Below are 26094 nucleotides of genomic sequence, written 5' to 3'. Positions count from 1 at the left end.
ATTTAAATTATTTGAAGAAGCTTTTGCAAAGTGCAAAACCTCCTTTTCAAGTTAAATTCCTGAGACAATGGACACATCAAATCACCCTCACGTATCATTGTCCTCGGGCGTTTTGCATGCAGTTAAGTTATCAGGCTATCATTGCAGCTTTTAGTGCAAATGCTGAAGTAGCTTACTCTCTGAAGATGCAGGACGAATGAGAGAAAGAATGAGACAGAAAAAGATTATAAAAAGCTGAGTATCTACTGTTACCGTATTCTGAAAGTGTGCAAATTGCTGTCACTATTTTGTAACTGCTTACCTCTTTTTTAATAAGGTACTGAAGTCCAGCTCTCCTGAGTCTTCCTTTCCATCTTTACTGCTGCAGAAATATCATAACAGCAGCAAAGCATCAACAGCAGAGTATAAAACAAATCCACGTTTCTAGACTTTTATACAATATGAATCATTTCCTTAACTCATGCTCCAACATGTAAAACAATGCAGAATGATACTGTACAATGCAAATATCCAAATAATAAAATGAAGCTTGGGTTAAAAAGGACAATTTGGATTGGTCATTCTGTAAACTGAAAAGGAGATCAGTGCATTGATGGATAAAACAAGTGCATATACAGGCAGACGTTTTGCTGGAGAGACAAGTGTTGCCATGTTTAAAGGAACAGCACTAGGCACTTTGGGAAATACACTATTTATTTATTACACTCTTGTGTTTGTGTGTCAGCTATAGAACCAGAGCTGAGAGAGTATTAGATACACATGAAGACTGGAAGAGGGTGAAACAGCCAGCTTGGCTCTAACCAAAGTTAAAATATCTGCTACCAGGACATTATAACTCATTCGTCAAATCCATTAAAAAATGTTGTGGTTTTATGGGGAGCCCCAACAACAGCCTAGCCCGTTACACCATGTAGCAAACTCCTTTAAACAGACATTTCATTCTGTCTGTGGTTTTGATTTCATGATGGCACCCCTTTTTTGCATAAATTAGTTTAGATCATGGATGTCTTAAGAGCCATTAGTTCTCCTTCTACAGGTGGTTGAACCTATTTACAGACAGGCCAATCAAACTGCTTCATGTTAAACCCTATTTGCATAAAGCAGTAACCTCCATTCTGTAATATTGTTACACCCCACAATGTTTCACATTATAACAAGATAAATTGTATATTTTTATAACAAGAAATATTTCTTGTTAAGATGTGCTAAGTGTGTATTTCGTAATAAAGTTAAAACACCTTGTTATAACTCGAAAAACATCTTATTATAACAATAAACTTTGCATGTTATAACTTGATACTGATCCATTTTCCTGGCGAGGCGGCTACACACTTCCACAGTTAACGCCAGTTTGTAGGCTAAATAGCAGCAACAGCGTGATGTCTTACAAATGTTATTTTCTTGTTTTTGTGTGCATTTTCCTATAAATGTTATATGTTAAATGTTAAATGGCGTTGCTAAAGGATGAAAATTACGTGACAAATAAGTCAACGTTGACTTCTGGTTCTGCATAAGACACAAACCGTCGTCTCTTTGGTGAAAGTCTGGTGTTTCTAGACCAGCAGATCTTTGTGACTTTGTAGACTTTGTAGACTTTATGTACTATGTCACCAGTCGTGACTCATCATAAGTAATCCAAATGTGGAATACTTATGAATTGATTAAGTGGGTTACATATTAATTAGAGTGCATTTTCTTATAGGTATAGCTACGAACAGGGTATGAGAACAGCCGGTCTGTTTAAATGTCACCAACACGCCCCTCCAGCTGCTGAGTGGTGGAAAAGGAGCATTTATGATATTTCCCCCAAAGATCATTTTCTTCTTCCTTCTAATAATAACAAACAAAAGTACTATCAATTCAAAAAGACATTATTTTTGACTTAAGGGTGACTAAATGTGACTTCCGTTGGCCATTACTCTGGTTTTATTCGCAATTTTGTCCTTATTGGAGAGTTTACAGTGAAGAGGCAGACAGGAAACAAGGGGGAAGAGAGAGAAAGGGGTATGATGGATGTTGTGGTTATGTGCTCTGCACCTTTGCAACCATTACCTTACCGTGGGTTACCCGTTAACTCGCCAGGCTAGTTGTTCACCCCTGCCTCTAGTCCTGCTACGTTAAATGAATCACCTCCTGCCTCAAACTTCAAACTTAACACACACATTTGACAGTGGTCTCAGTTTTCTATTCTTAACTCTCAGAAAGAAAATGTTAGCAAGCAAATTCATATTTCCCAAAATGTCCAATTATTCCGTTAAGCCATGAGCAGCAGCATCCATCCACGCAAGAACGTCACAAAACACTGAAGGTTAAAGAAAACAACAGCCTCCATAGGATCTGCTCGACTCTAATCAGTGGGATGAAAGATAAAGACAAGGGCAGATATTTGACTGTGTGCTCGTCTCCTGTCTCTCCGACAGCAGGATTAGAAGCTGAGTCTCTGGTTTATGTGGTGAAGTTACAACACAGCATAGCTGCACTTCCTCTATGTGGCAACCCTGTGGAAGAGCTCATTTCGTGAAAAGCCTGCGTGTCTTAGCACATCCTGCACTTTCAGTACGATCAAACCACCGTCAAAGCTCACGCTGCCGGGAAGCTGTTTGTGCAGCTGGCTCTGCTGTTTTGATGGAGGCCCAGGAGTAGATCAGAGAGAGCTGATGGCTGCAACCGGCGCTTGTTACTCAGTGGCTTAATAACAAAATCTCAACGCATCAAAATCTGCCTGAGTCAAAGGTTAACACAATGACAGCTACTATAGTTAGCGCCTACATGAAAGATTTTTTTAAATTTCAGTCCTCTCAGCTCTCTCTGGTCTTCGTTCTGTGGTCCATCTCTCAAAATTCAGCAGATTGGAGGCTGCACCATCCACAACATTGGTTCTGTTTGACTTGATTCAGAGAAGAAACAGTCCACAGGAGAGAGACAGAGCCTCTTATCCTGGTCCTGGTTTCTCTGTGCTTCAACAATCAGAATCCTCAGAGTTTGAATACGAGCCACCATTGTTGCAACAAACCCCCTTTACTACCTTGATTGTGGTCCACTTCTCTTCTTACCGGCTTCGTTCCGAATAGGTTGGCATTTACACAGTCACTTGTTACACAAAACATGGTAATATTCTACCGAGGGTCACTGAACTGAAGTTGCCAATTGTATTAATCTCTTACAGTATTAAATAGCAGAATGTGGATAATGTTGCCGCTATGTTTTACTGTACATGATTTTGGTTTGTTTTTGATCACATGATCACTATCTCATTTGAAAAATAAACTTCATATTAAATCAACTTCAGATATGGTATCATTTTTAATCTTTATATACTGTATAGTCATAGATTCCTCATCAGAGTTTGTTATATAAAGCTTTTTATCATAAAAAAACTGTTTTGATCTTAACACTTCAAATATGTCGAAATATGTTTGTTTTTAGTTTTTAAACACAATAAATGTAAGGCAGAATAGCATTTATTTTAGGTACATCATTTCACTGAGGGCATGAATCAACACGTATAAAATGATTTGTTAAAATGACTTTTGTTTGTAACTGATCAACTTTTTCAGTAGCTAAGGTACAACGTTTTGCTGAAGATTTGTAAGCTCAAGAAAGAAGCTATGTGACACTATTAATGAAACTTGTCTGGGGACCAGCGGCCAAAACCTTTCTGCGAAACTAATAAAGGAAAAAGTAAACTAATCAATCAGCATATAATCGATTTCAATGTGACCAAACATCCTTTTTACAAAGACTTAAAAGACTTACGTGCGCCTAAAAGCTGCTCTTATGTCGAAACCATCAGCAGCACAAGCCTCTGAAATTCAAGAGAATCATTTTATTGACTGAAATTACATTTGAAACAATTCTTATGAGTGTCGGAAACAAACTAACAACAGGCTCACCCACCATGTACAGTCAAGTCAAAATTGCAGCTGTCAAACTTGTCCATGTATGCAACCTCACATCTGTAAACTCCAGCAAAGTTTGGCTTGGCCTCGATGACTTGCATCTCAAACGTATAGACCTGCAACCACATGCACGAGGAGAGACGTGAGAAGGATTACACGGCAGGAGTAACATCTTCGATTCAAAACCTTGTTGTACGTATGCTTCATGTGTGTAACATTAGTGAGTTTCAGATTTGGCATCTTTATAGAGTGTGCCACTGATTGTAAAAGTTTGTTTTGGCGTCTTGTTCTAAAATTCTTAAATAAAATGAGTTGGGTTAACATGTCTTTCAGCCTCCCCATAACATAGCATCTGAGGTAGCGTGCCTGCGGTCCATCATGTCATAAGGATGAGGGACTGAGGCAAGAGCTTGCAAAATTAAGGGCGAGAAGAGCAATACTTGCAAAACACCTTTGTTGCCTGAAAGAAAGAAATTCTACATATTGCAGTTTTTGGACGAATTATGTTGTCGAAATACATTCGTATCATGGGAAGTTGCTTGTTTGCTCTTTAAACAAAGTAAGAAAATAGGACATATATTGTGTGTCTCAAGATCTCAAAATACGATGTCTCTGTTTTTGTTTTGGTGTCTGCAGCATTAGTCTACAGTACCTTACTGCTGCGCTCATACGTCTCCTTAAGCTGCAGGTGTTTTCCAGACTTGCTGGCGAGGTCCATCCACTTCCCTTTGAACCATTTGATGATGGGTTTCTTCAGCAACGACTCAGCATTCACTTTAGCCACAAACGTAACGTTTTGACCTGCACAAAAGATGAATTTACCATGTGGCTTAGCACATTATCCTTCAGATTCCTACATCCAATGCAGCATGTCATGTTATATCTATGCACATAAATGCCCACATAGTCTCTCACTTGGATCTAGGACGTACATATATGTTTGGCAAATAAAAAAAATGAAACAAATGATCAACAATTTGGGAGTTAGGGATTAGTTTTGAATTAAAAGCACCATTGACATGTATAGCTGTATATAACTTTAATTTTATTTGCATACATTTTCCTTCTTTTCACATTTCACAATACCTTGTATAGCTCAGAGTTTGAACTGACACGATGTAATAATAAAAGTGTAAATACTCATATTAAACCTTGTTAAGACAGTTTATTCAACAGAATGTGACACACATACTTCCTGTACTTGAAGCCACTCACCTACAGTGACCTCCCCACTCTGGGGTTTTTCTGTGAAGAGTCCAGTCAGCGCCGGTCTGGTGTCCGGAGGCTGTCCCTCTAAATAAAGAACAAGCACAAGGTCAGAGCAGAATACCACAACATGAAGTTGAGGGATCAAAATCAAACAATGCTAATTTCAAAAATACAAATGTGTTGCATGGAATTACAGGATGCAAAACCTTTCATTTTAAATTGCATTATTTGCAATATTATTAAGGTCGACAAATTGAGTGTATGACATTTGAATAAAAGTATTTTTTTTGTTTAAATACATTAATTTAACACCCAAAGGTTCTCAGGCTTACACATGCTCACGAGACACGATCAAAAAGAAAACCAAGCAAACATATGCTCCTGTATGCATATGGTTCAAAACATAGAATATGAGACACAAACTTGAAGGCTGCTAAGCCCAATGCCTGTGGCCAATGCCAAAATACACACGTAATGTACATTTATGTGTCGTATCAAACAGACGTTTGACATTTCCAGGAAAAGCTTAAGTCAATGATTACGATATCATGATGAGCAGCATGGTGTACATCGGTGACTGAACAAAGGAAAGGGGTTAAGTAACTCACCCTCAGCTGGAGGAGCATCATGTGCCGGGGCAGCGGTCTGGTCCTCAGTGGGTGCTGCTGCAGGTGGAGCAGGAGCCTGTTCCGGGTCGACAACAGTCTCCCCGGGCGCATCAGCAGGGGCCTCAACTGGAGCTTCTGTGTTACCAAAGAGATGACAAGTCACAAGTTAGAGGTACAATGAAAAAGATTGGATCCGTACATTGCACATCTATCAACAAGCAGTCAGCTACAAAAAGGCCAATGACCGATCTGTCAAACTTCATTTGTAATCATAGAAAATGTGTGTAACCAGCAAAATGTTCAGTGAAACTTTGAGAAGCACTTAACATGACAATATTTTGTGTACCAAGGCCAATAATCAGCTAAATGTATACAGTTGAATCTATTTGATACTTTTAAACTCTTTTATGACGTGTGAAAAACATGTCTCTGCTGAACATCTATCGCCCAAATATTTCTAATCTTTGAATGGCTGAACGATTTTCCATGTGTTATCAGCTGCCTCTCATGCCTATCCTGAGCACCAGTCAAGTGGTGTTACTCATGAGGAAATAATGTGCCGGTGTGAGGGTCAAGGTCTCCGTGCAGACAGAGTAAGGTTGGCTATGATGTGGGCCACGGACAGCTGTGGGACGTCTCTTGTAGCACACTGGGCCATTAGTCTGCTGCCTTTCTTCAAGATTTGTTTCCACCTTATCAAATCCAAACAAACGACCTCAGCGGGTCACAATGACAGACTAATGGCACACACGTTGATGTTTGACACACTTAGCACACAGTCAATGCAGCATGCAGAACAGTGCTCAGTCGATGTGATAAAGTGCTGGACACAATGATTGTGATTGAGCCAGTGAATGGAAATATCCAGATCCTGAGTGGAATAGTTTGACATTTTAAGTGCGTGTTGTATCTCGTTTGTTTAGTACCGGTATATAACGTCAAGCCCCAAAAAGCATTCTTGTTTTACACTTTGCGATATAACATGTTAATTAGTGATCTTTAGAAGTGCTGGTATGTGAATTTTGTTACCTTCGGGCAGAGCCAGGCTAGCTGTTTTCTTTTGCTTTCTGTCTTTATGCTAAGCTAGCTTGCTGTCAAAGCTATGGACTGCTGCGGACGGGGGCAGCGGCAAAACATGTTTTAACCACTTAAAAGAAAGGCCAACCTAAAGACATCATTTCAAGTGTTCAGTTTGTACTCCTGTCTGCTTCTCCAAACTCAGGGCGTGCCGATTGTCGTCTACTGCAGGTGAAACACTCACTATGGGTCAGTTGAATCTATTTGATACATCTAACTCTCTGCAACAAAGAGTATTTCCTAAAATGTCGAACTATTCCTATGAGAGCAAATACTAATTAAAGATAGACCTTACAAAGATGTTTCAGAGGCTTGTCGCTGAGCAGCTGTCAGAGTGTGCAGAATGTCAGTTCATGTGCAGAAACATCAAGTGCATGCAGTGCATCAAGTATTTACTGCCTCAGTGGTTTTCTGCATTGAGTGCTATATTTTGCTTTGTGCTCTGTGACGACACAGCCTGTAGGTGAGCAAGCAGAGACCTCAAACGCACAGCTGCAGCATCAAAGTCTCCCACCTGGCTTTGATACAACTTTCAGGTCAAACTTGACCTTTGACACCCCAGCGATCACGCCGTAGACATTGGCATCTTCCTTGGTAATAGCTTTTAAAGCGAGGGAGTGCTTGTTTCCGTCCGCTGTGATCAAATATTTGTCGCCACCGGCGATGTCCTTTGAGTTGCACTGCCATTTCACTTTAGCATCAGGCTTCTCGGTCTCTGCTTCAAAGACCACAGAGGACCCCTCCTCTGCCTCCTGAGACTTTGGTTTCTTGGCAAACGCTGAAACTGAGGAGGGAATGTGGGTTCAAAATGAGTAAACCCTGTTAAGCGTAACTTTGTTTTAACATATCTGCTTTAAAGGTGAATTCCTACGTGCATTATACAAACAAAACTTGTAAACAGTGACCCATAGCAACACTAGTGGTAAAAATACCACATGGTGCTGTAAAACAAGCAACTAACTGAAGCAATCCACTGATAAATGATTATGTTCAGATAAAACATGTACAAAATAATATATGAATATATAGCATGTATGCGGTGAAAGTGATTTAAATTAAAAATATGATTTCATAAAAGAATGTCTTGAAAACAACAGTAAATCATTAAAGGGTCAGACTTTGATTTACTTTTGAAGGTATGAGTGCCAACCATCCCAAAAGTCATCCCGGAATTGATAGGATTATTGTTAACCTTGCAAGGTGCATAAAGAAGAGTAACTCTTGATTATAAAATGAATAAAGAGCTTAGTCAGAGCTCTGTAAAACAGTATCTTGTATTTAGACAAACAAAGAGACTTGAATCAACAGATTTCAGATATTATGGTCGCCTAACAGCTACGATAAACTCTTATGCAAGTAAATATTCTTTTTTCTGAACAAAGTTTTTGAAAGTAGACCCACTAAATATTTTTGAACCTTAATTTAGTATTTTATATCAACTGAAATAAAAGGAGAGTCATTTTACTCTAAATGTGAGAGGAGTATGTGAAAGGTAAAGCTGGCAGCATGAGTGATTGACGGCGTGACAAGGGTCGCTGGCTACAGACAGACTGAGGGCACACCAATCACTCTGTGGCCCGAGTCACAAAAATAGAGTCCAGTTAATCCCTCGACTATGATACCTGCGCCCCTGTTGCAGCTGAAGTCTGACAGCCTCATCTATTAGTCCAGTACATATGTATCCTATATATAAACGCGTAAGGTCATCTTGCAACACATGTTTTCTTTTGCTCAGTACATTGAGATGTCAAAGGACTTTGGATATGTATCTGAATTAGGCCTCCGTGCATTTCATGATTCTGAACACCTGGCGTTACTGTTGGACTGGACACATGTCTACTCTCACGTCACTCACTATTTTTAGGTCCTTTTTAAAGACGACAAGTGTTGGAAGGTGACGTTGCTATGGATGTTTTAAAACTTTTCAAAAGATAAAACGACCTCCCTGCACAGCATGAAAGGCAACAGCTGGTGTTTTACACAATGAGTGTTACACCTACTATTAATAGACGGACCCTTGACACCATGTATTGATTTTCTTTTACACATTTAGGATCCCATACCTGTTACTGTTACTAATAAGTATAGATAGTTTTTTGTGTGACATTTGTCCAGTTTAGTTCCACTCAACACCACAATCAAAAGCAAGTTAATGTTTTCATTGAATGTTAATTAATGAAAGTAAATGGACTTTAATTCACCGGATGGATACCATACATCTTCTGTGCTGGAATGTAAGGTTATTGTACTTAACTTTATTTAATGCAAATTTGTACTTCTACTACATTCTATGGGAAAATATTGTACTTTTGACTTTTTTCTGACAGCTGTAGTTACTTTGCGGATTAATATTTTACATACAAAACATATAATCAGTTTATATGGTATAATGCCTTGTTATAGATTGAACTACCATAAAATATAAACATTACCTAAAACAAGTTCCACTCTTGCCATTAAAATGCTGCTTATGTATCAGTAATAATAATATAATATATATATATATATATAATCAAATCTGCATAATGAGAACAACTTAAAGCTGATGACACTTTGTACTTACTAATGTCAAATTTCAAATGAAGGAGTTTTACTTAATTTTGAATTGTTTTATTTTACTTTGGTGAAAGATGAGAATGCATAACACAGTAGCACTGTGAATGTGCTCCTGAGGTCACATTACAAACACAAGGACACTCTACAAGGACACTCTACAAGGACACTCTACAAGGACACCACTACTGAGTCGGCATTCGAACCGACACCTTTACATTTTTCAGCAACCTGATTTATTGGTGTTTATGTTGAATAAACTTTAGGTTCTTTAGAACTATCTAATTTCCAATATTTACATTTACTCTTTCATGACTCCCCACATTCACTATTCTCTTGTTAGTACAGAAACTATGAAAGTGAATACCAAGATTGCACAAATAAGACTTATTATGGAGCCAGATGTTGCTGCTTTAAGACATATGACTGGGAAAGGGCAAATTATATATTATATATATATATATAATATTAGTTTTCAGCTAGCCCCACCCAGTGTGCTGCAGCCTGTACAACACTACTTTTTCAGCTCATGAGCAGCTCCGCTCAGCTCATGAGCTTTCTTCTTCGTCTTGTGCTAAAATATGAATGCCCCCCCCGCCACACACACACACACACACACACACGTCTCTCTCTTACTTGTTCACTCTCGCTGCAATTAGTTATAGTATATGTGTTGTTCTTTTTTCAGTTTGTTTGTCGATGGAAACGTCAAAGATTATAGCTTCAAATAACAAATAACATCATAAACAGTATTTTGGGTCTTTAATTGAATTGACAATGTATTCAAGGTGCAAAGAGTAACCCCAGTTACCTGTTACCTGTTACTTGTTTTGTTTTTTTCTCACAGTGTCACAAAATCATTTTCAATGTCCACTCAACAATTATCGTATCAGTGTTTTCTCCTTAAATTATTTGATTACACCTTTAATTTAAATGTGTCTCAAACCTGCAATAACTGATGTTTTTGGCCTCTTGGGGGCAGCAAAAGTTGTGAACACAATATTGACATATCGTCGCTTTTTAAGTTGCTATGGTGAACTTTTACTTTTTCACAGCCAGCAATAAAAGAGCAAATTTATCAGTAACTTAGAGTTGCAGTTGCATCTAACTGATGAATTCAGTCCAACACGAACTCTCTTTTAGGTCGTTCTTTGGTCCCCTGATGAAAATACCTGGCTGTGCTCACCTTCGTTTGGTGCTGAGCAGGTAGTGTACAGTGGGTTTTAAGATCTTCTTCACTGAAAACGATGCTATGAGAGCGCTGAAAGTGAACCAAACCTGTAAAGTTGCGTGTCGGAAACAATGAGGTTGAATTTACAGCACCGAGGCGATCTGCAGATTCAGGTGATGATTATCTCTGTGTTCATCATTACAAGTAACCCCTTTCACATTGTCACATTGTCGTTTAAGACACTGTTATTTGAAAAATATTAATTATAGATGCTATAATATACATATTTTTTACTTTAAAGTCGACAAAGCAAACCATGTTTGTTGCAATACTTCAAAACTCTGAGTTCAAAACACTGAAAAGCATCCTGTTTATTGCAGAGTGTTGATCATGATTGATAATAATGTCACATGCAGGCGCAAGACGATCCTAACTGTTATCTTCCTGAACAAATCCACGGCACTAAAAGTCTTAGCACACACAAGCTGGCCATTTGGGCTGCAATGTGTCATCTGATATGTGATATGTCGTCACTCCACAAACAACAAACCCTTTCCACCTAAGAGGGAGAGGGGGGGGGGGGGGAACAAACTGTGGAAATTAATTTGTCAACTTGGAATGTTTTGGAATATATTTGGATCAGTGATGCATTTTATGATTGCTGTGATGTGACAGAAATGTGACAGTGTCGAATTCACGTCACACAATGTTTCCACCTGAATCACACGATGTGTAACTGAGTTCCTGACACGTGTAAAAAGGGCTCAGAGTAACTATCATGCCACTAGCAAACCCTTTGAACTAAGCATGGATAATTACACGTAGTATGTTGTGATTTTAGCCACTGGCCACATTAGCATTTGTACTAAGCTACTTTATTAAGCCGTGGTATTATGTGTTGGAAGTGTAGACAGTTACTTGACCTGATCTACAGTATTGTTATCACATTCACTCGTATCTACATGACATTTTACCAATCACCCTATTTCATTTTTGTCTCAATACACGTCATAGTTATAGAAGTCTTCATAGCACAATGCCTCGTTTGAATAGAGAAGAGTTTCACAGTTTTAAAGGTACATTTATTCTGTCTTGTTGTAAAAATGTATTAAACAAATTAAATTTCTCTATTTTACAAATTGTATTGTCTTTTGATAAACCTGTAAATTCAAATGACATACTACTTTTACACAAATAGAATATATACTTGTAAATGGCAAACATTTGATTTTAATTGTGACAAAATGGCACAAATTGTGACTTAAAGAACACTGTGGTAATGCAATTAAACAGCAGAATATAAACTTTTTTTTTTTTTTTTAAGTAATAATGTTATTATTCCGCGAACAGTCTAACGGTGCAGTTCTCAAGTGATCTTGAGTTTGTTTGTGGTTTACAGTTGCTTAAGAGGGGCGTGGCCCAACACAGCAGTATATTTTCTCACACATATTGTAATATCACATCGTTGGTTTCTTAGAAGAAGTTTGTGTTTCAGGAGAATATTGCACAGAGGAAGTAAAACATACATAGACATTCAGTTGCAACATGTTGATAAATTCACCGTTTTCTATAACAGGTCATATCTATTGTAGACTTTCTTACACATTTGGTCTGACAACAGGATTAAGCTAATATTAAACAACGTAATGTACGTTTTTTCCATGTTCCTTTGTTCAGGAAACAGTGTGACAAAACTTTCAAAAGTAACTGAATGAGCACGTTTACCTGCTTTTTTGACTGGCTCTGGCATCCTGAATGATCTTCTCTCCTCCACAGCGTGACTCGCTGTTCCGAAACAATCTGCCGTCTATCTCGATCCTGTGCCTTTAATAGTGGTGCTGCTGCAAAAAAAGCCCCCCCCCCCCCCCCCATTTTCCTTTTCGTGAACCATCCCACCTCTCTTGCCATGTTTTTTTCTCCAAGGCCCAACGCAATGTCCAAAGGAACAAATACTCCCCCGCCCCGTACTCCCCATCCCATCCCAGCAGCAACCCGGCCCCCAGCCCATCCCCCGCTCACGTCTGACCTCGGGCTATATTTCAACCATCCTTTCCTCCAACACCTCGGCTGAATGATAGGGCTTGAGAGGGAGGGGAAGGGACGCATGTCGGTGGTTAAATTTAGAAACATCTGTGCTGCATTAACTCACCCTGTAAATCTAACAACGAATATGAGAGGATGGTTGAGAGTATGAGATCTGTAGGTTTGTTTTATGACCATACTATACTACTACTGTATACCTACAGTATATGCATCTACCATAACCACTAATATTACCATAAATGAGACAAGGGGTACAAGAGAACCTCTCACAAGCCTTTTAGTGTTGCAGCCTCAATTTAAAATGGCAACTGGACCAGTCGTCAAATTGTGAGATGTGGTTTAAATTGACCACAGAAATGATCAGTGCTGTATTCAGAGAGCCACATCTGTTGCTTAAGTTGGTTCATCACGGAGTCCTTGTTGTGACCCTTACTTCTGTTAATGTGTTTTTCTTTTCTCACTTAGTTTCCTAACACACTCAGAACTCATCTGACCCTGCCGTAATAAGATTATCCAGCACTGGTTAAGTTATATAGCATTGCATTTCATTGTTTTCTATTATATTATATCTCTTTCATCTTCTCACGTATTACTTCTGGGCATTAATTACAACTTGACCATTGAGGGGAGCTGTTGGCCCTTGGGACACCAGGTGTTGTAATATTTTTACATTTACACACTGCACATTACATTTTAGCAAATTACTCCCTTGTATTACAGTTTTTGTATCGTGTTACATATTATTTAATTTTCTTTGATGTCTTTAAAACAGTTTTATTCTTATTTATTTAACTACATTTAATCTGCAAAAGTGGTTTTGAAATGTGGTGAATAAATATTGTTAAGTTCCTATTTTTCTGTTCGAAGCGAGGTGTGAGGTAGTGACATCGATGAGCATTGCATAAGCATCGCTGCAGTGTTCCGACAGTTTCCTAAAAACTATTTTGTTTCGAAAAATGATGAATAAAACTACGATAACTAAACAAAAACAGTGACAAGATATCATTGCATGGCACTCAAGAAAAACTACACCACTCAATGCAGGGGAAAACAACTGGATGCACAGCTGCTTTGCATACTTGGATGCAATGTATGAACCACATAGTCACCAGTGATCTCTACAGCTGTAGTGAAATGTGACAGCTCATCTTCTTCTTCTTTGTGTTTTACCTCTGCTGTGAAATGTTATCTCTTAAAAACACCACACACATATGTTTGTGATGAATTTATTTTTTTACAAGCAATTCCTCATTAGAACATACAGAGTTTCATGTACACAACTTTTGTCATGTAAGTATACCATAGTAATGATCTTATAATTGTCCTAATAGGATAGATTAATTTTAAGGTTATTCGATCCCACTTATTACTTATTTGTGTCTTCTTGTTTTAAATATGAATTTGCAATTCTATATACATGGAGTAGTACACAGAGTATTACCCACAAGAGAACTTAAGCCTGTTCAACACACAAAGAGTCAAAGACATTAGAAAGAAGGCTCAGGGCCTACGGGATATTTCAACTCTCACTAGTTGTCAAACTAAATATTTGTCCCTTAACATTGAAAATCTATAAACAGAAGTTTCCAAAAAGAAAATGCACTGATATGTGTGTGCACCCACATTTAAAAACGCATACTGGGCATCAAAGTGACCCAGGGTCTAGGATCCATAAAGTGAAACTGCAACGCCCTCTTCTCTCTTTCCACGTTTTGCCTTTATGACTGTACGCTACCAATCTATTGGTCCCACTGTACAGCAGTAATGGTGCTTTTCACAAAATGCAATTTCCCAAACAGCAAGTTTGATTAAGCATCTAAGCATCTAACACTTTTCATGTGTACATCTTGACATTTCAGGATCCCTCCTGCCTACATGTATTTTCTCTCCAGATGACTCTTCCCCAGCACCTCATCACTGAACTGGTACGTCAGCTTCTTCTTTATTTTTTTCACCTCTCCAGTTTTGCCATAGTTGCGTAAGGCACGAGCCATCTTCTGATAGGTCATTTTTTTGCGGTTTCCCTTCTGGATTCCCCAGCGGTGTGCGAGAGCCTCCTTGTGTTTGGAGGAAAACTGGAATGTCCCTTTGTCTCTGTCCACCCACCAGATACTGTCTTTCATATCGCCGTTCCTCAAAAGGTCCAACAGGAACTGGTACAATCGGATCTTCTTTTTATTGCCTGTTGGAAACATCAGTGTTACACCGTTACTCACTGATATTTACTAGAAGAAGTAAGATAGAAAATAAAATGTAAAAACAATCTTGTGGCACAGTGACACCATAGAGGGGGTGAGTCAATTGTTTTTTCTGAGTTTCAACCTGTCAGCCACATCTGTCATATGAATTGTATAAGATAATTCAGACATCAGGCAAATTAGCAATAACATAAGAGCAGAGACACAACATATGTTTTTCTAGGTCCTGTTTCTTAATCTTTAATACAAAGTAACTTTGCAAGACAACAATGACTACAAACAATTTAAAGAACTACTGGCAGATGTAATCCTCCTCGAGTCACTGTTTTAGTGTTTTCCACATTGTCATGGTGCCCGCGTTGATGACATATTAACTGTTTTTTGAAATATAATAAGATAAGACATTTGGTGATGTGTACATTTTTCACATCGTTTAACAAATGTCTGTACCAGTACAATCAATTATCAAAGTCAATGTTTGAGTGCTGAACTTCAAAGAGATACCTAAGAGAAAAATGAAGGACACTGTATGTTTCCCATAACAGAATCATGATCTTTTTAATACTGGTGCTTACAAAATTCTTGCATTTAATAAATTACCATCAAACTGGCCTCAAATACAATCCTGTAACCACTTTGTAAACAGGCTAAAGACAAAGTCTGATTCTAGTTGTCAGAAAAGTTACTTTACAGTCAAACTGTCATTGACAGTAACCACAGTTCTCTGAGTCTGGAAACCTCCCACGCTACTTGTTCAATACATTTGTGGTGTGCAGTCAAGGTGGGTACTCTTTAGGACACCTTACGGTTGCCATTAGTAAGTTTCAATACATGGTAATTATTAGACCATACAGGGAAAAGCAGTTTGTTCTGACAAGGAGTGGAGTGGAGTTTAAGAAAAAGTTCCATCAGAGAAGATGAAGCTGAGCGTGAAGAATGTGGCTTTGCTGGCCATCACAGAAATCATTAGACCATGTCCTTGTTTGAAACAGGGACTCTGTGAGGGACTCTGTGAGGCCATGATTAGGTTAAAAATAGCATTGCATGAACAAAAATACAAAGGGCTGCCTTGATGTGGGCAAGGTACCACTAAAGCTGATGGCGTACTATCACTGTCGCCGAAGTGCTCACAAAGCTACTTGGATAAAAACAAACCTCATTTTCCCAAAAGCATTCAGCTATAGGCAGTGCAGGTACTGCCAGACACGACTAGCGCTCAGCTGGTCCGACACTGGCCAAAAGAGGAAGTGGAGGGCAAACATGTAATTTGACACAATTTGTGACAAATGGAATCTGTTCCCCCACAATATTTGTAATGAGCAGTCATCAAGTGCCTCCAAAAATGAAAAGAAAGCTAATTTTCTCCACAGTATTCAGTGTTAAAGCAACTGGACTGCACACTGGATGCTCACTGAACTCCTCCTGCCTCATGTTCGTGTTCATGTTAACCAGAAATACTGAACACCAACAGCTGTGCTCACGGACATGCACAGTTGATTACTCTCAGGTCGACTACACAAGTAAAACATGCTAAATATAAACCGGTGTTTTACTGCTCTTGTTGTATACAAACACGAGCTAGTACAGACACAGCCTCATTCCCCAGACCAGCAACCTATGAGCCATTCATGCTTTATGTTAATGTGCTGATGACTTCACATTTCTGCAGAAGGGCTTAGACCAAAACATCACTCAATACAATCTTTGACAAGGAGGTGCCTCATCAGAAAGCCAAAATGGGAATTATTGGGGATAGCCAGACATTCTTTTAGTATACCTGCTGGATTATTTCCACAATACATTATAAAAATCCAGCCTTGGACACCAAGAACATTGAAGTTTATAACAGACAAACAACCAGTCTGTCTTTTTGTGAGCCCACTTCCGTTAAAGATGCATAACCAGCAGTGTCAAAGCAGTTGTGCAACTAGTAGCTCATCCTAAAAGTGCATCTTAAATTGTCAGCAGAATACAAAGCTGACATGACTCAATGTCAGACCTCCACCATCTCAATGCGAGGAACCCAACACTGGCCTGCTGCCACACTGATTTAGATTCTTGAGACTGAAGAATCTGAAGCAGGAGTCTCAAAGTCATTTCAGTTCATGGGCCACACCATTGCATATACATCTATAAATAACAACACCTTCATTGTTTACCCTCTCTTTTAGTGCAAAGAAGTACAAGCACATTCTGCAATTATTCACAGTTCAAAAACAATCCATTTATAAAACAGATGATGAACAGCCTAAAATGTTTCACTGATCTCGTGGTTACCACTGAAAACAGACTAGTGTTTCCTCAAACCTGACGGCAATTCGTTTATCTTCTCTGCTCTCAGTTGTCCTGAAAGAAATAGCAACTGGGCCAAACTCACTTTTCTCCTTTTTGACATTTTCCACCGGTGGCTCCTACATGAACAGTAGTCTACGCTTGACAGTGTTGTGGCACGTAGCCTTACTGAGCCCGCGGGATCTATAATATTATATCCGCAATTTTCACACTTTGCAAAGTCATTCAGAGAGGTGGATTGGACCCTTTGGCGTGCCCGTTCTGGCCCTCGGGCCGTATGTTTGACACCCCTTATCTAAAGCAAATCAAGTGACTTAGCACCTCTAGATATATCATGACCTGGATGATTGAGAACCCTCACATGGCCAGCACAGCTGGTTTCGTTTTAGAGTATCGGTGTTAACTGCTCAGTCGAGAGCTGGAGCATTCCCCAACTGCACACATGAAATGGCCTGTACATCTGTATCCTTACCCAGCTCTCCTGGTGTGACATAAGAGACTCGATCTCTCAGACACTCCTCATCAGACACCTCCAGTGGGGGACTTCGTGCTCCGTGCTCCTCATCGTCAGAGCTGCGCTGGGACACATGTGGTGGATACAATGCCCGAGGGAAGAACGCCACCTAAAACCCAGGAGTCAAAGTTAATTGGACTGAAATCAACACATCTGTAATGGCTAACTTATTGATTATAAGCCTTCATGTTGCCTTCAGGTTTTAGAAGAAAGACAGTTTTTCAAACTGTATGAGAATGTTACATAATGTCATCCGTATTTCTTTGGTTACACAATTACGCAAAAACAACAACAAGTGTGACACGGTCAGAATGAGAGTCAAAGTCTGAGGTCATGTTTTTCTACTGGAAAACGATGGATTGTGCCCTCGGGGTTGGGAGTGAGTCACTGCCTCAAGCGAGGGAGTTCAAGTATCTCGGGATCTTGTTCATGAGTGAGGGTAAAAAACAGCGGCAGATGGACAGGCGGTTCGGTGCGGCATCAGCCAACCCAATCTCACTCCCAACTCGTCAAATACCGATGCTTAGTCAGTCAAACTAACGTCAACACACACCTTTCCTAAACCTAAATAGATGGTTTTGTTACCTAAACCTCCTGTGAAGTTTTTTTGAAAAGACACTATGCACATAACGACTGGAAACTGACATGGCCACATCCCAAACTAACGTTAGAGGGGTACCTAGAGCGTCATAGTTTGAAGTGTAGGGCCACAGACTAAGTGATGGTAATTGATGAGTTGGGAGGGAGAATGTCTTCTTTTGAATGCAGAAATTTCACTGACAATAAAATGTTTTTTGTGTGGTTTTGATACTTTTACTTCAGTAAATTAACTGAATACTAAATCCACCAGTAATATCGACACCTCATCCCCGACATTTTCAAAGAAATACATTTTATTTAGATTCTCCCCAAACCCCTTTCAAACAACCATGTCTGACACTTTAAGTGTGTTGGGATGTGATTTATGGCATATTATTATTATTTCAAACTACAGTTTGGCGATTCATAGAGATTACATTGCTAGAGATATATTATAATGCACCTAACATCAGACATATTCTGACATGTAGGTTTGCAGTAACATCTTCTCACTGTGAGTGAAAGAGGTGACATCTCTCTGCATGAGCTGCAATCTGTGGATGCCGCTTTAGCGAACCATCATCATGTGACCTAAAAGCACACATGCTTTGTGGCTTCTTTGTAATGGATACAAACAGCAAAAACACAAATTGTGTAGCTGAAATAAACATGTCTTGTGTTTTAGTAGATAGGTCCTTGTGTGTATGTTATATATCTGTGCCTCATGCTTAAGAATCACTGAACACTGGAATATAAAGTCTTCCAGTGTTTTCACTATCCTACACCTTTTACATTATGTTTTTATCATTATTACAATCCTACCCATCCAATCAAATTCAGGTTTACCTGTGAGCAGTGCTAGATGCACGGAAGAAAAATAAAATGACATTTCCATAGATTGTATGTCTGTGGAAATCAATCTTTGTCATTAGATATCTAAAACCATTAAGATCAAAGCAACTAGACTTGATGACGAGCTACTTACTCACTGTGCTTGAGTTTGCATAAACCAAATGAAATGCGGAGAATAATAACTCAGCATGAAGCCCTTTCCTGTTTGTTGCCACAGCCGTTAAGCTTGAAATTTGCACTCGTTTTCATGTCTTGTCTTTTTCTCAGAATGGATTCAACAATCAAACAAGTTCAAGTGTAACTATGAACATAGAGGAGAGCCAAACATTAAGTGAACCAGTATTTAGCATGCAAACTATTGCAACTACTACAACTATACTACTGTATACTCTTAAATGTAATGAATCAAGCCATATAATAAAGCCGTGCTAGATGCACGGAATACAATAAAATTACATGAAATGAAATGCAGTTTTGGTTGAAAATATTATTTCAAAATGAATAATAAGTTGTTATAATCATCATATATTCCTGGAAAGAACAATAGGTGTGTGAACACAAAGATGCAGCATTTCTAAAGATTCAAGTGTATCTGAAAATCTGCTGGTTTTTGTCATATGGAATATACTTTGTGTTGGATTTGTCACTACTTTACATGTCTGCTTGTTCCAGCGCGTTACTGAGCTACATCACACAGTGGGAAATATTTAAATCTCTGCCACCTTTGGCCTCACAGTGACCTCAGATGGAAAAAGTGTAGATGCGTTCAGCCAGATGTATTTGGCATGTAAGCATGTGATTTTGACAATATTTGTATTTAACAAATAAAATAAGCCTGTGAATTTGGTACGTACCTAACTTTACATTTTCTTTTAGATTCACTCTTTTAAAGTCTATATTGCTTTTCTTTTATTTTAGATACATACAAAGCACCTTAGAATTGCCTTAAGTGTTTGAATTGTGCCATATAAATATTTTATTCTGCACAACAAGAGTTTGTAATGATGGACCCAACAAATGGAACGTGGAAGTGAAGAGGTTTACAATTTAAAAATGTTGACTTGGTAAGCGATACTGCAACTTAATGCTGCTATCTCTGTTCTGGTTCACTGGTTCACAACTGGAGGGGTGGAGTGTGTAGTTGTGACACTGAGTGAGCTTAACTAAGCGTGCACACTCTATTAGAAGAAATTATTCTTTTTATACTGAAATTAAAAAAAAAAAAAAAACTCCAAAATGTAAGGGTTTTTTTGTAACTCAAAGATTCACTTCCTGATTTTTGTCACAGGACCCGAAAAGGCCTCCAGCTCCCTGAATGTGCTCTCTAATTTGAAACCAAACTGTGAATCATGTAGAGTTTGAAGATGGCTGCAGTGAGCTAGAAGGACAGTTGGATATTTAGAGGTGTGTATGAAGGCCATAAAGCCTCTGTGTGACATTTCCGAACAATCAACAGTTGTCTGATCCTTGGAATTATATTTTAGCGGCATTAGCGTTGCGGAAAGTCTTTGTCACATGAACACAACAAAACAGCCATTTTTAGTTTTCGTCATTTTAATAAGATTTAAATTGATATCTATTGTATGCAACATGCGCCCATGTGTGCTGATGTACCTTTCATTCCTTTAATGTATGCTTTTGTTGGACGACAGATGGACTTACTGGTTGCTGTAACACGTGAGGATGTGCCCCAAGATTTGGATCCAGCAGGTTTTCTGCGTCGTACCGTATGACGTCGTGTCGTAACAGACCGGGTGCGTGCAGAGTCTGCACACTCTGAAGCTCTGTGAAGTTAGCCCCTTGGAGGTTCTCAAACTCTACAGGGTGTATGTGAGGGTGAGTGTGGTACTCCCAGTGCTCTGAAGAGAGAGAGGGAGAGAAACAGCATCATGACCACTGCATTTTGTTGACTGTATAACTCCGTTTGAGTTTGAGATGACTCATGAAAGAAGCCAGACTGTATGTCTATGGAAATCAATCTTTGTCATTAGATAACTAAAACCACTAAAAGCAACTAGACTTGATGACGAGCTACTTACTCACTGTGCTTGAGTTTGCATGAAGCAAATGAAATGAGGAGAATAATAGAGAATTCAGCATGAAGCCCTTTCCTGTTTGTTGCCACAGCCGTTAACTTGAGATTTGCACTTTTTTTCACGTTTTGTCTTTTTCTCAGAATGGATTTAATAATAAAACAAGACAGTTAAAGCTTTCAAGTTCAAGTGTAACTATGAACATAGAGGAGAGCCAAACATTAAGTGAACCAGTATTTAGCATGCAAACTATTGCAACTTCAACGATACTACTGTGTACTCTTAAAAGTAATGAATCAAGCCATATAATAAAGCCATATCACACATCCACTGTAACACTGTCAGATTACTCTTTATGGTGTTCTTATTTGTATTTTCTAAGTATTTTGGATATAAATATGAGATATTTGTATCACAATGACAACTGGCACATTCTCATTGGGGGCGTTTTTTGCTATAAGGTCAGGAATAGATTTTCCCACCCCGATTTATATTGTTTTGGTGCAATATGCAAAACTGTTGATTACAAGAGAAAGTAAAGCCCCTGTCTTGTATCCACAAAACCCCATGGGGCGAAAGTTTGTTCTATGTCTGTAAATTGTAGCGGCCGAAAGAAATGGCATCTGTTTCCTGTGTTCCATACACCCTGATGTGGTGCGCTCCAGCTGCACACTGCAGGCGTTTTACGTATAATGCACCAGAAAAAGACAGTGTTACCACATAAAGTTATGGTGATTAATTTGAAGATTAGCAGAGTAAAATTACCATTTTGAGTATTTTCTTTAAATTGAAAATTGAAACAAGATTCATGTCATTTGATCTCCCCCCCCCCCCCCCCCCCCACCACCATCATCATCTATTTATCTATTTGCATTTTTAAATGTTTTTAATTTAAACATCACTCACAGTAATTTAATATAACAAGTGACAGTTTCAATTGAAACTGTGTTCGTATGAGACAAAACACATGCTGGAGTAAAACTCACCTGCCTGGATATCTGCATCTAGGACATATGAATTATTATAATATTCTGCAATTTGATGTCTGTAGATCTCAGCATCGTACATTTCTTCTGAGTGCTGAGAGAGCAAATAAAAACATTTTCAGTCACAAGAATTCATGAAAGTAAAATCTTGAACTGGATGTTGATGCAAATAACTCACATTAAATAATAAAACACACCATGTGTAATTGGTAAGTCAGATAAAGCATTAGTAATAGCTGTGTTATCATTATGACTTTTTTCTTGCCACGACTGTTCTGAAACTCTCAAGAAGTTTTGAGTTTCATTTTCATGTCGCCCGTAGTATGAAAGACTTACAGCTTGTGTGCTGTATTCAAATTGAAGTAGACTCACATTAAGTCATTTAATTTGAAATAACACTTGTTGTCCATCCTCTTAACTAACAAATGTGTTTCTGTTTGATGCTGCATTCAACAAAAAACAAACTACTCAAGGAACTCCTCTATGCTTTAGAGTTTCCTCAGAGTTTAGATAATGATATAAAATAAATAAATGATACTTACAGTCGGGATGAGGTAGCTCTCCATTCTGTATGGATGCAACATGGAGACCTCTTCTCCAACGGACCGAGTCTCAGATGCTTTGCAGGATAAAAAGCTCTCACAACCTTTCAAAACCTTTGCGGCACCATTGCACAATGTTTCAAAATTTCCTCTCACTCAACGAAAACCAAACGATGTCTCTCCCTCTCTCTTATTGTATAGCATACAGTTATAACCTGAGCTACTCTCGGAGGCCTTCAGCTGGAGTCAAATAAAGTGAAATAAACAAGGCCCGCTGTTTGACTCTAAATTGAAAAAGGAACTTTTGACTTCTGCAAAATGTGTGTGGGTGGGAGCAATAGTGTGTGTCTGTTGAAGGTTCCTGGCCATTGATGATTTGTCAAGGGAGACCATGAAACCTCACATTTATCAGGGTCTACATACTGTCCCCTCCCTTAGCAGCCAATCATCATCAAGTGTCCTCACTGTCACAGTTTCTCCTGACAGTGAGTCTCTTAACGTTTTAAGTTTGCTTGACTTCGTTTGTTTTAATTCAAATTATGTCATGCTTTGGTCTCAACAGCAGTAGAGTCATACTGTGAAAAATAGTGGTTGTTGCCCTTCAGGTCATATATAAGCAGCATATAAGCTTTTAATAAATGGTTTATTGCACACTATAATATAGTTCTAAGCAGATATAAGGCCATCTTTAAGTGCTTATTGATATTTTTGCTGATGTAATATAAATATGTCTTCATTGGAGGAAGTTATCATATATTTTGACATATACTGTACATTAATGAACACAAAAATGTCCTTATATTTGTGAACAACTATTACTGGCTCATAAATGCTAAATTGGATTGGGGGGGGGGGCTCAAGTAAAGTGTTTCCAAATTCAAGACGATACAAACGTATTATGTTTACTAATATATAATTTACTATGACTATATGATGTACTGTACCTTAAAGAATTAATCAATATAAGCTTTATTGAACATGTATGTTCAAGCATACAATGAGATTGTATCTGATTTGCAGTAGCTTTCAGCTTACTTACAAACAGTTCCAATAAAAAACACCATCAGCTTAAGATGATTCCAGAAAATCATATAAAACAAACAAATGTTTGTTTCAAAGATATAATGGAATTTACAGCTCAACAACGACAGGCTTTACTGGATATAATGGATATTATTTTTAGTTTTGAGCGTCACACTAACAGTCACACGTCCGGGTTCTGACTGCAGACCTGAAACTGACGGACTGAAAGCTCACACTGTAGAGAAATGACTGAAACATGCTGTTTGATGATGTAAACAGGAGTTTGTTGAGGAAGAAAATCGACACGCACACACACACACACGCACACACACACGCACGCACGCACGCACGCACACACACACACACACACACACACACACACACACACACACACACACACACAACACACACACACACACACACAGCTGGAAGATAAGATGAAGGTGCAGTATCTGTGTTGTAACCACAATGGAGCCAAATGGAGATTATCATTATCACAGAGGAGATACTGTAACAACTACTCAGTGGGAATTGAGTTCCTCTGCAACTAAGAAACTGCATAAGTCTGTTTGTTGGGTTCAGTAATGCATTGTTATGCATGATATCAGGTTTGAGGTGAGTAACCCCAGGTGAATTGGTTTTCTGAAACTGTAGGTTTAAATATGCAAATGAGGCATTATCTAATGGTTGCTTTTGGTGAATTTAAGAGAAATCTATAGATGCAAGTGTCGTTAATTAAACACCTAATTGAATATTTTGAATGTTTTCTTTCCACGAGTCTGTAAAAAGAAAAGCTCTAAACTGACCAGTGATTGAAAAACAATGTTTTTGCCTGCGGTGTCTGCCCTCATTTGGTCTAAATGTTCATGAGGCCTTAAGGCAAAATAAAAATGACATATGTTGGTTTTGACAACTGTAAAAACTAAAGATACTGCATATTTCCCAGATGCAGAGATAACAGTTGAAGAGAACAGTTACAGTGCAGCACAAATCGGTGTGTGTGTGTATTGTTAGCGCTGCCTGTTTAAGAGGAAGACTGCAGCATTGTGATAAGGCAATGCGCTGAAAATATTACTTTCTGTGAGATTAAAATACTGAGGTTAAGGTTATCTTCTCACCGAGGTCAGTGTGTTTATTCCCACGAGCACGAAGAGCTCAACTACACATTAAAAACATGGTCAAATCGTGTTTCAAAAACTGCTTTTTGTACATAGTCTGGTACAGTAATCACACAGGAAGGACTTATCAGAAGCTGCAAAATATAGTGATTATCGTTGGACATAATATTCACAATAGTTGTACTGCGTGCAGATCTATCGACAACATTAATCTTCTGATGCACATTCAATGTTACATGCTGCTTGACAAAACTGTAAAATAGTTGCTTTTCGATATGTTTCTGTCTTCTTGTCGGTTGTATTTTCCTTGTTGACTGATGGAAGACCATAATGGCCAGAGTCTCTGTTTGAGGAGCTGTTAAAACCACAGACTGTGGGCAACCTCGACAGGCCCCATTTTAATCACAGCTGGCTGAGCAAAACTGATGACATATAGCCTACAGTAGCATTTTCCGAGAGTATTAATACACAAAGTGAGCTGCAGCACGCCACGCACTATTTCCATCACAACTATTTTCAGTAAAGCCAAAGGATAATTCTTTTTCTGGTGACTTTTTGTTCATATCGTGAAAGAAAACGACTGAAAAGTGTCTCGTTTAAAACACATTCTATGTTCAACCTAAATTTTGTTCAAGTTCTACTGAGTAAAATCCACATTAAATACATTACATTAAATACTAAGTCAAGTTTATAATAATAAGGTTTGTGTTAACATTGATTCAAATCTAAAACTGAAGTTTTAGTTGATTTATAGTAGTACTGTGTCGTGTGTAGTGGAGCTAACAATGGTGGAGAAATATAAAGTTGCACAGAACCAAAACACTCAAGTTGAAGTTCAAGCGGATTGATCTGGAAAAGACGTAAAAAACGTATACCCTGTCGATCACCTGTACTCATTTTAGTGAAGATGTTGTGAAGATGTATCAGGTAACATTTATACAGGTAAACAGCACCGGCACCAGTGTGTGCTGGATTTTTGGGTTCCTTCACAGTCAGGCTTTTTTTATCCAACGCACCTGTCTTCAAGGCAAGAACTTTGTGAAAGTTATTATTTAACAAGACTGGATCTGATTTTCACTTTTCACTCATTGTGTTGTCCGGGTTTGATTGTTAGGCAGTAGGACTGAGGAGCTGCTTTTGTATAACATGCTTGTGTGCAGTACTTTAATTGAGAAATGCAATAAATATTTCAAAACTGTTTAAAAGAATGATTCAGTTGAGACAATGCCTTCCTTTACCCAGCGTGGGTCAGTAGAGGTATTGATTAAAGTCAAAATAAAATATTGATTTAATCACTGCTGCATCTGCTAGCGTGTAATTAAACTGTTTTTAATTCAAGTGATGTTCAGTTCAGATGTAATTTAGTATTCGATTTACAGAGCTAGACATTGACGAAA

General features: G+C 38.5%; 2 protein-coding genes across 2 annotated transcripts in view; both read right to left on the bottom strand.

Moving 5' to 3' along the window:
- mybpc3 (myosin binding protein C3) overlaps positions 1-12303 on the bottom strand; it is a 29381-nt gene extending 17078 nt beyond the window's left edge. The window contains exons 1-8 of the mRNA XM_079289367.1: positions 12243-12303; positions 7308-7577; positions 5717-5851; positions 5115-5192; positions 4552-4700; positions 3898-4015; positions 3757-3805; positions 302-361 (exon numbers count right to left, since the gene is read on the bottom strand). Coding sequence (XP_079145493.1) covers positions 302-361; positions 3757-3805; positions 3898-4015; positions 4552-4700; positions 5115-5192; positions 5717-5851; positions 7308-7577; positions 12243-12267 — 884 coding nt within the window. The 5' untranslated portion in view covers positions 12268-12303. The remainder of the gene's footprint in view (positions 1-301; positions 362-3756; positions 3806-3897; positions 4016-4551; positions 4701-5114; positions 5193-5716; positions 5852-7307; positions 7578-12242) is intronic.
- Positions 12304-13779: 1476 nt separating this feature from the next.
- Positions 13780-22912, bottom strand: spi1b (Spi-1 proto-oncogene b). Its single transcript, XM_079294496.1, has 5 exons — positions 22557-22912; positions 22015-22108; positions 20658-20854; positions 17523-17673; positions 13780-14742 (listed from the first exon to the last, which is right to left on the bottom strand). Exons 1-5 carry the CDS (start codon positions 22596-22598, stop codon positions 14432-14434), a joined length of 795 nt encoding a protein of 264 aa, XP_079150622.1. The 5' UTR covers positions 22599-22912; the 3' UTR covers positions 13780-14431.
- Positions 22913-26094: the final 3182 nt, after the last annotated feature.

This window comes from Melanostigma gelatinosum (genome assembly GCF_949748355.1).
Source record: "Melanostigma gelatinosum genome assembly, chromosome: 2".
Taxonomy (NCBI): Eukaryota; Metazoa; Chordata; class Actinopteri; order Perciformes; family Zoarcidae; genus Melanostigma; species Melanostigma gelatinosum.
This window is presented reverse-complemented; position numbering and strand designations above follow the sequence as displayed.